Genomic DNA, 11533 nt, shown 5'->3' with positions numbered 1-11533 from the left:
TGCTGGCATGGAGTGAAGTGGGGAGCTAAAGAGGGAGAACAAAATTTAATAGGCATTTTGATAAGTGCCAACTCCTGTAGAAGCTTGCTGGTGAAACTGAGGAACTTGAATTCAGTCTGGGAGGCAAGGGAAAGTAATGGAAGGATTGGAAGAATGGAGTGTCGGGGAGGAAGATGGTTTTAACCGCTGTGTTTTTGTGTAAATTAAAAGGAACAGAGGAAAAAGAAGTTGCAGTAGCTGAGGTGAGGTAGGATTAAGGCATGGACAAAGAATTTTGCCACAGGATTAGGGGGGGATAGACTTTTGAGATTTGAAAAAGAAAAATTGACAGGCTGGACAATTATTCTAAATGTGCAAAAAAGAGAAGTCTATTGCATGATGCAGACCCAAGTCTGAGTTTTGGAGAGTTGTTATTGCTTATTGTTATAATGTCAGCTATGTTTAACATCCTGAAATAGATGTGTGTTAATAATAATCTTTAGATACATCTATAGGTGAGATAATTAACTTTATATCTAATAGCAATCTGATAATAAAAGTTCATGCGTATGCTTTAAGTATAGGATACCAAACATAAGATGAATGAAGATATTTAAAATAGTAGAAAACACTAAAATGTAATTAAACCAAGAAAGTGGTTTTTTCTAAAATGTCAAATTTGTCTAGTGACTAGAGTTCCAGAAGCTAGGGAACTTGTTGTTCTCTTAACTACGTACTGACCTTAGGTAAATCATTCAGTCTTACTGTGACTCTTTTTCTCCTCCTGTAAAAAGGAGATGATAATGCTTAACCACTTTTGAAATGCATATGGACCCCAATTCAGGAATTCCTTAAGTCAGTGGCTTTCAACCTTTTTTTTATTTGCAGACCCCTAAAACATTTTGAATGTAGGTACAGACCCCTTTGAATTGTAAGTGTGGCTATTCACATACTTTTGATTGATCATAGTCATCTTTCACAAACCACTTAGGCATAGTCGGGGTCTGCAGACTTCAGGTTGAAAACCACTGCATTAACTAGTTGCTTAAATCAGTCTCTATTCTGCAAAACACTTCATATTGTGCTTAATTTTAAGCATAAACTTAAGGCCCATCTCTTGACACCAGTGGTATTTAGTTACATTGTTGAGCACTCTTGCTAAATAGGGTAAATTTCTCTGACCAGGTGCTTGAAAGATTCTGGGATAAATGACATTAAAGATATTAAATTCAAACTTTTATCATCATCATCATCTCTTTATTCTTTCCTTCTCCAAAAAAAAAAAAGGATTTTCATTTTCTCTTAGATTTCTATTTGCTTGGCAATAGTAGTAATATTTGTCTAAACCTGAGTAGAATATTACATGGTGATTAAGAGGAAAAAAAACCTATTATATACTTGTTCATTTGGAGTGGATAGTAAACAGCAGTGTGTGTTCTCTGCAGTGGTTTTTGGATCGTATGGCTGATGATGATTGGTGGCCAATGCAGATTCTAATCAAGTGTCCCAATCAGATTGTGAGACAGGTAAGAAAATGTTTTTGTAGAAAAATTACTAGTTGAGGCATAGGCAGAAATGTCTGTTTATTACTAAACATAATAATGACAACTGTAGATTCCAAATATGACTGCCATGTCCATCCTTGTTTACAATGATTGGGAATTTCTTTCTCAGTAAGCAATATTATTCAGAATAAAATGCTATATTAATGTAATGCTATAGTTGCACAATCAAAATCACAGGAAGTTGGAAACAGCATAATTTAAGGTTCCTACAACACCAGCGCCAGACCAACCAGGTTGCATGTTTTGTATTATGATATATGTTTTATGATATAAACAACAACATATCAACATACGCACTTATCCAGAGAAGCAAGAATAGAAAATTATAAAGACTGCTGTGCTTATATAAAGTCCCTGCCTTTTTGCTATCTCTTTCCATGCTCTTATTCTTGAATATGGGTTTCTTGCATTTCTTAGGCTGAAGTTTTCAATCAACCCACAGGTGAATAACGCTGTTCAAAACTTGACTGCATGCTTTGTGTGCGATTTTTAATAAAGTAGTATTTTCTCATTACCATAATTCAGTATTCAATTTCCTCTTCTCTAAACGTCAGAAAAATGGAAAAATACCTTTGTTTAGTAATCCTAGCATTCAAGTAGTTGGAATGGACTTTTCGATGTTGCAATGAAACAGGCTAGGTGGCTGAGTTTTAGCCTGCGGTTCTTGTGGGGAGTGTTTTGGGGGGCTCAATGTGAGCAGGTTTTGCTGTAAAGAATTCCTGTAAATAGTGTCATAAGCAGAACACCTGTATGCCATTTTCACACCAGAGAGATGGCAATCTAGGCCTGGCAGCAGGGCCCAGAGACTGCTCCCTGATTGGTTCCCCATGACATTAGGTTTAATTTTATTGGGTGATTATTAGTCCCCGTGTTGAATCCTATACTTTTGTAACAGTTTTGTGGGAAGGGTAGATGACTTTCTATTGAGGAGAAAGAAGGAAGCTTGGAGAACACTGAGGAGTTGAGAGAGGATGGTCCCAGAGAGGAAAGAGAAAGCTGCAGGGAGGATGAAGAGAGACAAAGGAATAGGGCCAGGGAAGACGGTGTAGAGTCTGTGGAAGGACAGAAGGAACTGCAGTAGCACAGTAAAGACTCTTGAACAAGAGTCTGCTTGTGCTGTTTGGGACATTCAGTGACAACGTGTAGGGGTTGCACGTGCACCCCCTGAGAGCACTGGTGCACCCCTCACAGCCAGCGTTCCCTGCTTAGGTGACGTGCAGGGGGGGCAGGTGGGAGCACTGGTGTTTCCCCTGAGAGCACCAGCCAGGGAGTGGGGGCTGCTGGCACTTCTGGGTCAGTGCCCATGACCAGCAGGGGGGATCCCCCCATGGTGGGTGCGATCAGCCGCAGGGGGACTCTCCCCCCATTTGCTGACTGGCCAGTGGGGCTCAAGTGCTTCCCGGGACTTGGGAGGCACCAGTCGCCCATGGGGACATTGGTACTCTGACCTTTCCTCTCCCCTGACTTCTTTTAAAGAAGAAAACACCTTCCTTCCTGGGAGCTGACCAGAAAGGAGTTGCCATGACTCGCTGGGGAAATCAGGGACAAAGAGGAGCCAGGGTCTTGAGCTGGAGGCCTGCCCCTCGAGAAGCCACACCAGAGCTGGCTTCAGGAGGTCCTTCAGGAGAGGGAATCCAAATAAGGCTGCTTCTTGGGAGTCCCAAGGCAGAGCTTCCTTCAAAAGTAGCATTATCTGGGACAGATGCCCACACCTCGTCAGTGTGGGAATGGGGTGGACCTGAGTGAGGTCAGTTACTGCTGTTGTTACCTAGTTGAGTCAGCATTCTTCTGACGGTATTTGGTATGACTTTCCTTTTATACCAGTGGTCCCACTGACAGCTGACTTAGCTAGAATTTCACACATTTAGTACTGAAAGTTTTTACAGCTTGAAAAATGTTCTACAAAAAATATGTTAAAACTACCTAAGCTCACTAGGTCACTAATATTCTGTCCCTACATTCTTTTTTTTCCCCTCCTGTGAAGATTCTTTATATGTTCACTATTGATGAAGGACACTATAAATATTAGGTGATGTCATTATTTCTGTTCAATATTTATGATCTGGTTTATGCAAATTGTCTCAAGCTAGATACTAATTGCTTCTATTTAATGCCTGAATCCTTTGATCAGGTTAAGCAGTTAAGATACTGTGGTAAGGTTTGCAGTATAAAAGTATAGCTCGTTAAATAAGTAATTTGTCGCACAGGGAGTAGGATTTCATTACGGTCTTAGGCACAGGCATCAGTCCTTAATTAATTCTGTATCCATTTCAAATTTCAGTTTTTGCTGGAGCCTTGCAAGAAAAAGTACAACTAGAAAAATTTTATAATAAGATAAATGTTAGATATAGTTATTCAGTAACATAGGAATTACTTGGAAGAAATTTTGCTTAGATTTTCCACAAAAATTTACTTATAGTCAATGACCAAGTATACAAAAAGGTATGTATATTTCAGAAAATAATGGAAGAGGAAAGCATGGAAGTTGTTTTCTGATTTGTGATATGCAGCATCAGTTGACCATTTCAGGATAAAGGAAAGTACATGTATAACAACACCATGTCTAGATTCTACTCTAAGACATGGACAGTCAACTTAACCTCGAGTGTTACTTTGAATTATCTTGTTCTGGGACAGTGTTTGGAAAGAGGATGTGATTTGCTTCAAAAACATATATAAAAAAGGAAATCACTTTTATAATGACTCATCCATTTGCAGATGTTCCAGCGTTTGTGTATTCATGTGATACAGAGACTGAGGCCTGTGCATGCACATCTCTATCTGCAACCAGGAATGGAAGACTGGTAAAATATTTGAACCCAAACACTTTTTTTCTTATTAAATGTTCTATGACTTTATTGCTTATTATATTATTCTAAACTATCCTGTTAGCATGAAATAAATGTATTCCTCTTAAGAGTTTTTTTTTATTTTGTTTAAAGGCTTCGTTAGGGTTAGAAAAGGGAGCATGTTAAAATGGAATCTGTTATTCCAAATATTTGCCTCACCTGAGCCAGATTTCCAGCTTGACCTTTTGTTCTTTCTTTCGTTCTTTCTTTCCCATGTCTGTAATTACTTGCAGGTGCAAAGGCAGCAACATATATGTTTGAGTTTCTGATTGTGTCTGAAAAATTGGATCTATGGATATCTAGGGGCCTTGTCACATATTACATTTAGGACATGATTGAAGTGTTAGTCATGCAATAAATAGTAATCTGGCCACACATTAAAGCTGATTTATGCTGTGCTAATTATAACATATGAGCCACAAAGTTATTCCACGTATAATGTGTAACAGTTATGGCTAGTTTGTATCATGCCTTAAATTGAACATGTGACATGTTGAGGCTAACTCTTGATCAATCCTAACCATTGAGATGCAGCATGGGGCAGTCCCAGGGGAAGGCACCATGTGATATGTTTAAAGTATTATAACAATTTTCTAACTGTATTTAACTAAATGTCAAGTGGGAAAACATTTTTCTTTATTGAGATTTTAAGCCAAAGATTTTAAGATTTAAATCTTAAGATCTAAGCCAAATTTAATTTAATTTTATTTAAGCCAAATTTTATTTTAATTTAATTTAATTTAAGCCAAATTTAATTTAGCCAAATTGAAGGTGCAATTGTAGCATGTCAGCACATTTGGGTTAGTTAACATGGGTAACAAAAGCAGCGAGGATGTGGTAACAAGGGCTTTAGCATGTGTTAGCCACCTGAGCACAGCCTCCCCAGGGGCCCTGCACACACACTTTAGAAGGGACTGCCTTTATATGGTAGAACAACATAACTACATATATGACAATCTTCCTACTGGAAAACTGAAGAGTATTTAAGACAGGAATTGAAGAGAAAAATTAAATATGGAATCCCATTATGCAGTCATTTTACAGAGCTCCTTTTCTGACTTCAGCCATGCCTTAATCAATTTATTAACACTATCAAATACAGAAGTGGTAGAGGGCTTTTATAATTTAAGTGATTGTCCAAGGCGCATACACCATAGGTCCTACTATTAAAGCCTTGAGTGTTATGGTAAAGATGAAATGCATAAATACAGAATCTCTGAATGTCTAGTTGGAATGGTTCAAGATAAATTTGTTTAATATACTGTAAATTCTAAATTGAACTATGTTTTCAGTTCGGATGACATGGATGGTCCTGTGGAAGATATTGGTAGTCGCTCATGTGTAACTCGCTTTGTGAAGACACTCTTGTCAATAATGGAGCATGGTGTTAAACCTCACAGTAAACATCTCACAGAATACTTTGCGTTTCTTTATGAATTCGCCAAAATGGGAGAAGAGGAGGTGAGTAGAATTTTTGTAATTCTAGGAACTGTGTGTGTATGTGTGTGCGCTCATGTGTGTATGCATATTTCTCCAGGTAACTCAATATTTACATTTTCAGAGCCAGTTCTTGCTTTCACTGCAAGCCATATCAACAATGGTCCATTTCTACATGGGAACTAAAGGACCTGAAAATGTAAGTTTAAAATAATTTTCATATGTAAAATTAGACTTTCATATTTTGACTTAAGTAATCATTGATGTTTTTTTGCCTTTGATGTTTTTAAGCCAGAAAATTCAAAGCGGTTTAATAGATTGTTTTGCTTGGACATAGTTTATTTCTTAGTGTTTAAACGAATATAGTGTTTGTGAAAAATGCCGCAATGGTTGTGTTGTACTTTGAAGCACACTACTATTTTAGATTGTGCTAAATACTGAATCCTGTTTAGTATAGAATTGGCACCAAATATTAAATTTCCTTGAATTTATTCTGGGGTCACTGCTGTCTAGGTTTGAGAGGGTAGGTGGTCTCCATAGCTATTTATTACTTAGCATTTTTGTTGAGACTGGCAGTAATGTTGCCATTTATGACAGTGGTTATTAGGATGTGTATTTGTACCAGCTGAAATTTGAGCATGGGACCATCAACTCAATTTAAACTCAGTTTTTCATAACTGCCTGCAACTTCTTAACGAATAAATAACCACAGAGGCCTAAATGGAGTGACTTCTACCCATTTTTTGAATTTGTGCTGTTTTGCACACAGGATGTCTTTTATTTGAAAATGCAAAGCAGAAAATTAAATGTCTACCTGACTTTAATTTGTGCAGGCAAATATTTGCAAGCAAACAGTATAATGGATGAAATTACAGACATAAGTTTAGAAATATTTAAAGTCTTTTTGAAATTTTGACACAACCCGTCTCCATTGAGATTATAGATATTTTTGTGTTATGCAGCCACAAGTTGAAGTGCTTTCTGAAGAAGAAGGAGAAGAGGAGGAAGAAGAGGAAGACATTCTTTCTCTAGCAGAAGAAAAATACAGGCCTGCTGCTCTTGAAAAGATGATCGCCCTGATTGCTCTTCTGGTTGAACAGTCACGCTCAGAAAGGCAAGAATCCCAAGTATCAGGGGGACAAATTCTAATCTGTCAGGCTTGTCTAAATCTAATTGTTTTGCACCAGCATAATGGAACTCAGACTTAATATGGAATTTTTAGCCATTTTAAAGTGTAATACTGATTTTTTGTTACTGACCAAATGGCCTGAAGCTGGTAGGAAAACTATTGAACAATCATTGTATACTTTCTTTAATTTAATTGTTTTCTAATTTGCAAGTCCAGCTTAATGGTTTCTGTACTGAAGTCATAAATATTTTGTTTTATTTTAGACATTTGACTTTGTCACAAAATGATATGGCTGCATTGACCGGAGGAAAGGTAATACTTCAAAATGTGAAACTATAATCAGCTAGTTGGAAAAAATAAATAATTAAAAGACATACTAATATCTTGCTGTTTATCACAGGGCTTTCCTTTCTTGTTTCAACATATCCGTGATGGTATCAACATCAGGCAAACCTGCAATCTCATTTTCAGCTTATGTCGATACAATAATCGACTTGCAGAACATGTAAGTACTGGCAGCTGTGGATTATATTTGTTAAGAGAATTTAACAGAAAAATGTATTAGGAGAATGTTAGTGGTAAAGCCAAATAAGCCTGTCTAACAGTATGTTTTGTTCATTTTTGTTTTCAAGATTGTGTCTATGCTTTTCACCTCTATAGCAAAGTTAACTCCTGAGGTATGTAAACTACTAAATAATTTGTGTTAATATTCTTCTGTTTAATTTACTGAAGTAATATTTTACAAATTAAACAGTCATTCATAGAAAGTGTTTCATTTTGGCTTTTGTGACAGGAATAAAAACTTAGTTCTCTGTATATTAGGTCATCTAAAGCAGTACTCTCTTGCCCACTTCCATTTTGTTCAAAACTAAATAGCACTGATTTTCCACATATTCAAAGATAAGTAGAGTGAAGGGATTATTTTGTGATGGTTCAAATCTTAAGGCAAAGTTAGTTTATAATAAATTTCTCCCCTAAAATAAAAAAGCAAATTGCAATTTTCATAGGCATTCCACATGTGCAGAATGGGGAATTGTATGCTCACATGAGGACAGTTTCATTTGCTACTGTCAGAATAAAATTTAGGATAAATGGGAGTTTGTCAAGTAGAGGATACATGACCATGATTGGACAGGAAGCACTCTTACTATAGTTTTGCATTGTTTAATAGAAAGGGTATTATCAGTTGACAAATTGATTTCCTATCATGGTAGCCTACATAGGGCTTTATGCTCTCCAGCTGCCCTTCTCTCCCCACCTCCAGTCCCTGGTGATAAAGCACAAAACAAAAAACACATAAACTCTCTCATAAACTCTGTCTCTCTCACACACCCACACTTCTCATTTTTATATAAATTATATTTATATGTGTGTGTGTCTAGTGATCTGTGGGTTGCTGAGAATTGGTCTAATCTTTGCACTCTATCATGTTGGCTAATTTTAAAGTCTGCTAAGGTTTTGGTAGTTTTAGCATTATTTTTAAGCCAGTAATCAGTTTGAATCTTGAATAGCTAAATTAATTGTCCTTGAGTATGGTTTGCAAATTTTATCATTTATATATACCACTGCCCTCTGCTGAGAGTAATGTTTAGCATTCAAATGTGTATGGTTGCATTGCTGGCTAAAAATACTGCTCCAGAACTGATAGCTTGATAGTATAATAATATACTCTTTTACTAGCTGCATTCTGTAGAGGATATAAGCCTAAGTCCTGTGATATATGCATGAATATTTCATAAAACATAGCTAGTGTTGAATTAAAAGTAGTTAAAAAAATTGATGTCTGAATTCTGGAAAGTGATCTTTATGCAATTATTTATTTTTTAATAAAGATTTACATATTTACTGAAATGAACCAAAGGGGTAATTGTATCTTTATGTATTTCAGGCAGCCAATCCATTTTTCAAATTGTTGACCATGCTGATGGAGTTTGCTGGTGGTCCACCAGGTATGCCACCCTTTGCTTCTTACATCCTGCAGAGGATATGGGAGGTACAGTATGTAGAACAAAACAGATTGGATTCTTTGCCCTTGCTTGCTCTTTCCCAGTAAATATTGAGAGGATTTCAAATGATATTGTCTTGATTTTTGGTCTACAGCATCAGTTCATAGTCCTAATTTAGTCATTACTTCTTCAAAGAAACAGTAGTATGCTGATGACCTAAAATTGAAATAATTTGTCTATTACTTGATTTTTACAACATCCAAAGTGTGCAAGACATTTTACAAACAAGTAAGGAGATTCTGTCCCACTGTCACTTCAAGGTAAAAGAACAGGTGTTAGTAGGTCTTGTAGAAGTGAGTTTTCAGGAACTAATTGGAGTAGGGAGGTGTTGTCCTGCCTTTCTAAACTATTTGCTGTTTTGATGGGAAGCTGTTTTGATGCAGCTGTAGTTGTTACTCTTGTATTACTTTGTAGAGTTCATTTTAACACAAGTTTTCAACATTAATTTTGTTAAAATCTCAAAGTGACAAAAAGAGAAAACATAGACTAGATACTTTGAGCACTGTTTGAATGTTTCTTGATGGTGTGATGAAAAATGAATTGATACAAAGGAAAGCAACAAGGAAGATGTCATTGTGGGGGGTCTGCAATAGATCACCAGGCCAGGAGGATGAGGTGGGTAAGGCTTTCTTCACACATCTAGCAGAAGTTTCCCAATCACAGGCCCTCTTTCTCATGGAGGACTTCAGTCACCCTGACATCTATTGGTAGGGCAATACAGCAGTGCACAGGCAATCCAGGAAGCTTTTGTAGTGTTGAGAATGGCTTCCTGGTGCAAGTGTTGGAGAGGCCAACTAGGGGTCTGTGCTCTTGACCTGCTGCTCACAAATGGGAGAATTGACAGGGAATGTAGTAGTGGATGGCAACTTGGACAGCAACAGACACAAGATGATTGAGTTCAGGATCCTGAGGAAAGGAAGATCAGCAGAGTAAGGACCCTGGACTTCAGAAAAGCAGACTTTGACTTACTCAGGGAACTGATAGGCAAGATCCCCTAGGAGGCCAGTCAGGGAAGGAAAGGAATCCAGGAGAGCTGGCTGCACTTCAAAGAAACCTTACTGAGGGCGCAGGAACGAGTCATCCCAATGAGCAGGAATACTAGGAAGTATGGCAGAAGACTAGCTTGGCTTAGCAGGGAACTCTTCAGTGAGCTAAAACACAAAAAAGATGCTTATAAGAAGTGGAAACTTGGACAAACAACTAGGGATAATGTAGCAGTCCCAATGTAGATGTTACCAATGTCACCTGCTGATTTTTACTTTTATTTATTTATTTATTTTTTAAATCTCACCCATTGTATTAATCAGTATTTTTTTTTCTTCTTTTCTTTTAGGTAATTGAATACAACCCATCTCAGTGTCTGGATTGGCTGGCAGTGCAGACCCCTCGAAATAAGCTAGCTCACAGTTGGGTGCTGCAGAATATGGAGAATTGGGTTGAACGTTTTCTTTTGGCGCACAACTATCCTAGAGTGAGAACTTGTAAGTCACAAAAATGGAAGAAATTTCCTCTTTGGTTTGCAATATGTTATTATGCAGAAAGCGTGCTTATCGCAAGGAACAGTGCACAATTTGCCACTGAGTCTGCTATTCGCCAGTGAATCCCCTTGAGGTGATTACCCCTAAATAAAGCTCGCTAACCGTGGCATCTCATACATAAAGAACCCATGATAAATGCTACCTTTATTTGATGAAAGATGCCATTTGATTTATTACCTTGAAGGATAAAATTTGTATTTTTGGTGTTTTACATGATTAATATGGTCCAAGAAACCTTATAGATGAGGGTTTGGAAAAGGGTTAATCTGAGAGTTTCCTTTTAGGAAGCACTTGCTTTGCAGGTAGCAGTGGGATTTCATTTATACACTACAAAATGTGTTCAGTGGCATCCTTTTAAACTCTGAGATGCTGAAAATGCCTCTGCCCCTGCACTAGCTCTTGGATCTTTTGGCTCCCTGATTTTGTGACTCAGGCCACATTGCTACAGTTCCCTCTGTTCTGACTAGAAATCTCACCTTCTAAAAGGATTCCATAGTAGAAAACTGCTTTAAACTTGAATGGATTTCATGTGGCTGTGGTTAGGAGACAATGTATACAAACTGGAGGCAGAGTATTGCTGGCCGCATTTACAGAGAATCCTGGAGAGCTAATAAAAATCTGATTAACCATAATCCGTCATAACGGAAGAGAATAATTATTTGCATATCAGCAAGATTGTAATGGGACATATTGTTAACAGTGGGGTGATTGTCAGGAGCGACAGAGTGAAGAAGCCTCTGCTCTGTTCTTGACTCTGCTCTTAACATGCTCTTGAATCTTGGGCAGTTCTCTTAAATGATTACTATTTCATTTTTTTCCATGTTCAATAAGAGTGGAATTGTACTTCTCCACCTCTGTAAAGTGCATTGAGAACCCCAAAGAAATATACTGTATACTATTATAACTATTAAACTTTTACGTTTCCTTCAGATGTCTGACAGATTTTTATTTTTTTTTATTTTGCAGCTGCAGCTTACCTTCTGGTATCACTTATTCCAAGCAATTCATTCCGTCAGATGTTCCGATCAAC

The 11533-nt window shown here is 37.4% G+C and overlaps 1 protein-coding gene across 1 annotated transcript in view; it reads left to right on the top strand.

Annotated features, from left to right (window-relative positions):
- The window catches only part of USP34 (ubiquitin specific peptidase 34), a 210217-nt gene that overhangs the window by 169031 nt on the left and 29653 nt on the right, over window positions 1-11533 (top strand). The window contains 11 exon segments of the mRNA XM_006016759.2: window positions 1425-1505; window positions 4263-4348; window positions 5686-5854; window positions 5955-6029; window positions 6793-6944; window positions 7223-7271; window positions 7360-7464; window positions 7592-7636; window positions 8848-8952; window positions 10299-10446; window positions 11470-11533. The exon segment at window positions 11470-11533 is cut by the window's right edge and continues 25 nt beyond it. Of these exon segments, the coding sequence (XP_006016821.1) occupies window positions 1425-1505; window positions 4263-4348; window positions 5686-5854; window positions 5955-6029; window positions 6793-6944; window positions 7223-7271; window positions 7360-7464; window positions 7592-7636; window positions 8848-8952; window positions 10299-10446; window positions 11470-11533 (1079 nt within the window).

Source organism: Alligator sinensis, unplaced genomic scaffold (genome assembly GCF_000455745.1).
Source record: "Alligator sinensis unplaced genomic scaffold, ASM45574v1 scaffold219_1, whole genome shotgun sequence".
Classification (NCBI taxonomy): domain Eukaryota; kingdom Metazoa; phylum Chordata; order Crocodylia; family Alligatoridae; genus Alligator; species Alligator sinensis.
This window is presented reverse-complemented; position numbering and strand designations above follow the sequence as displayed.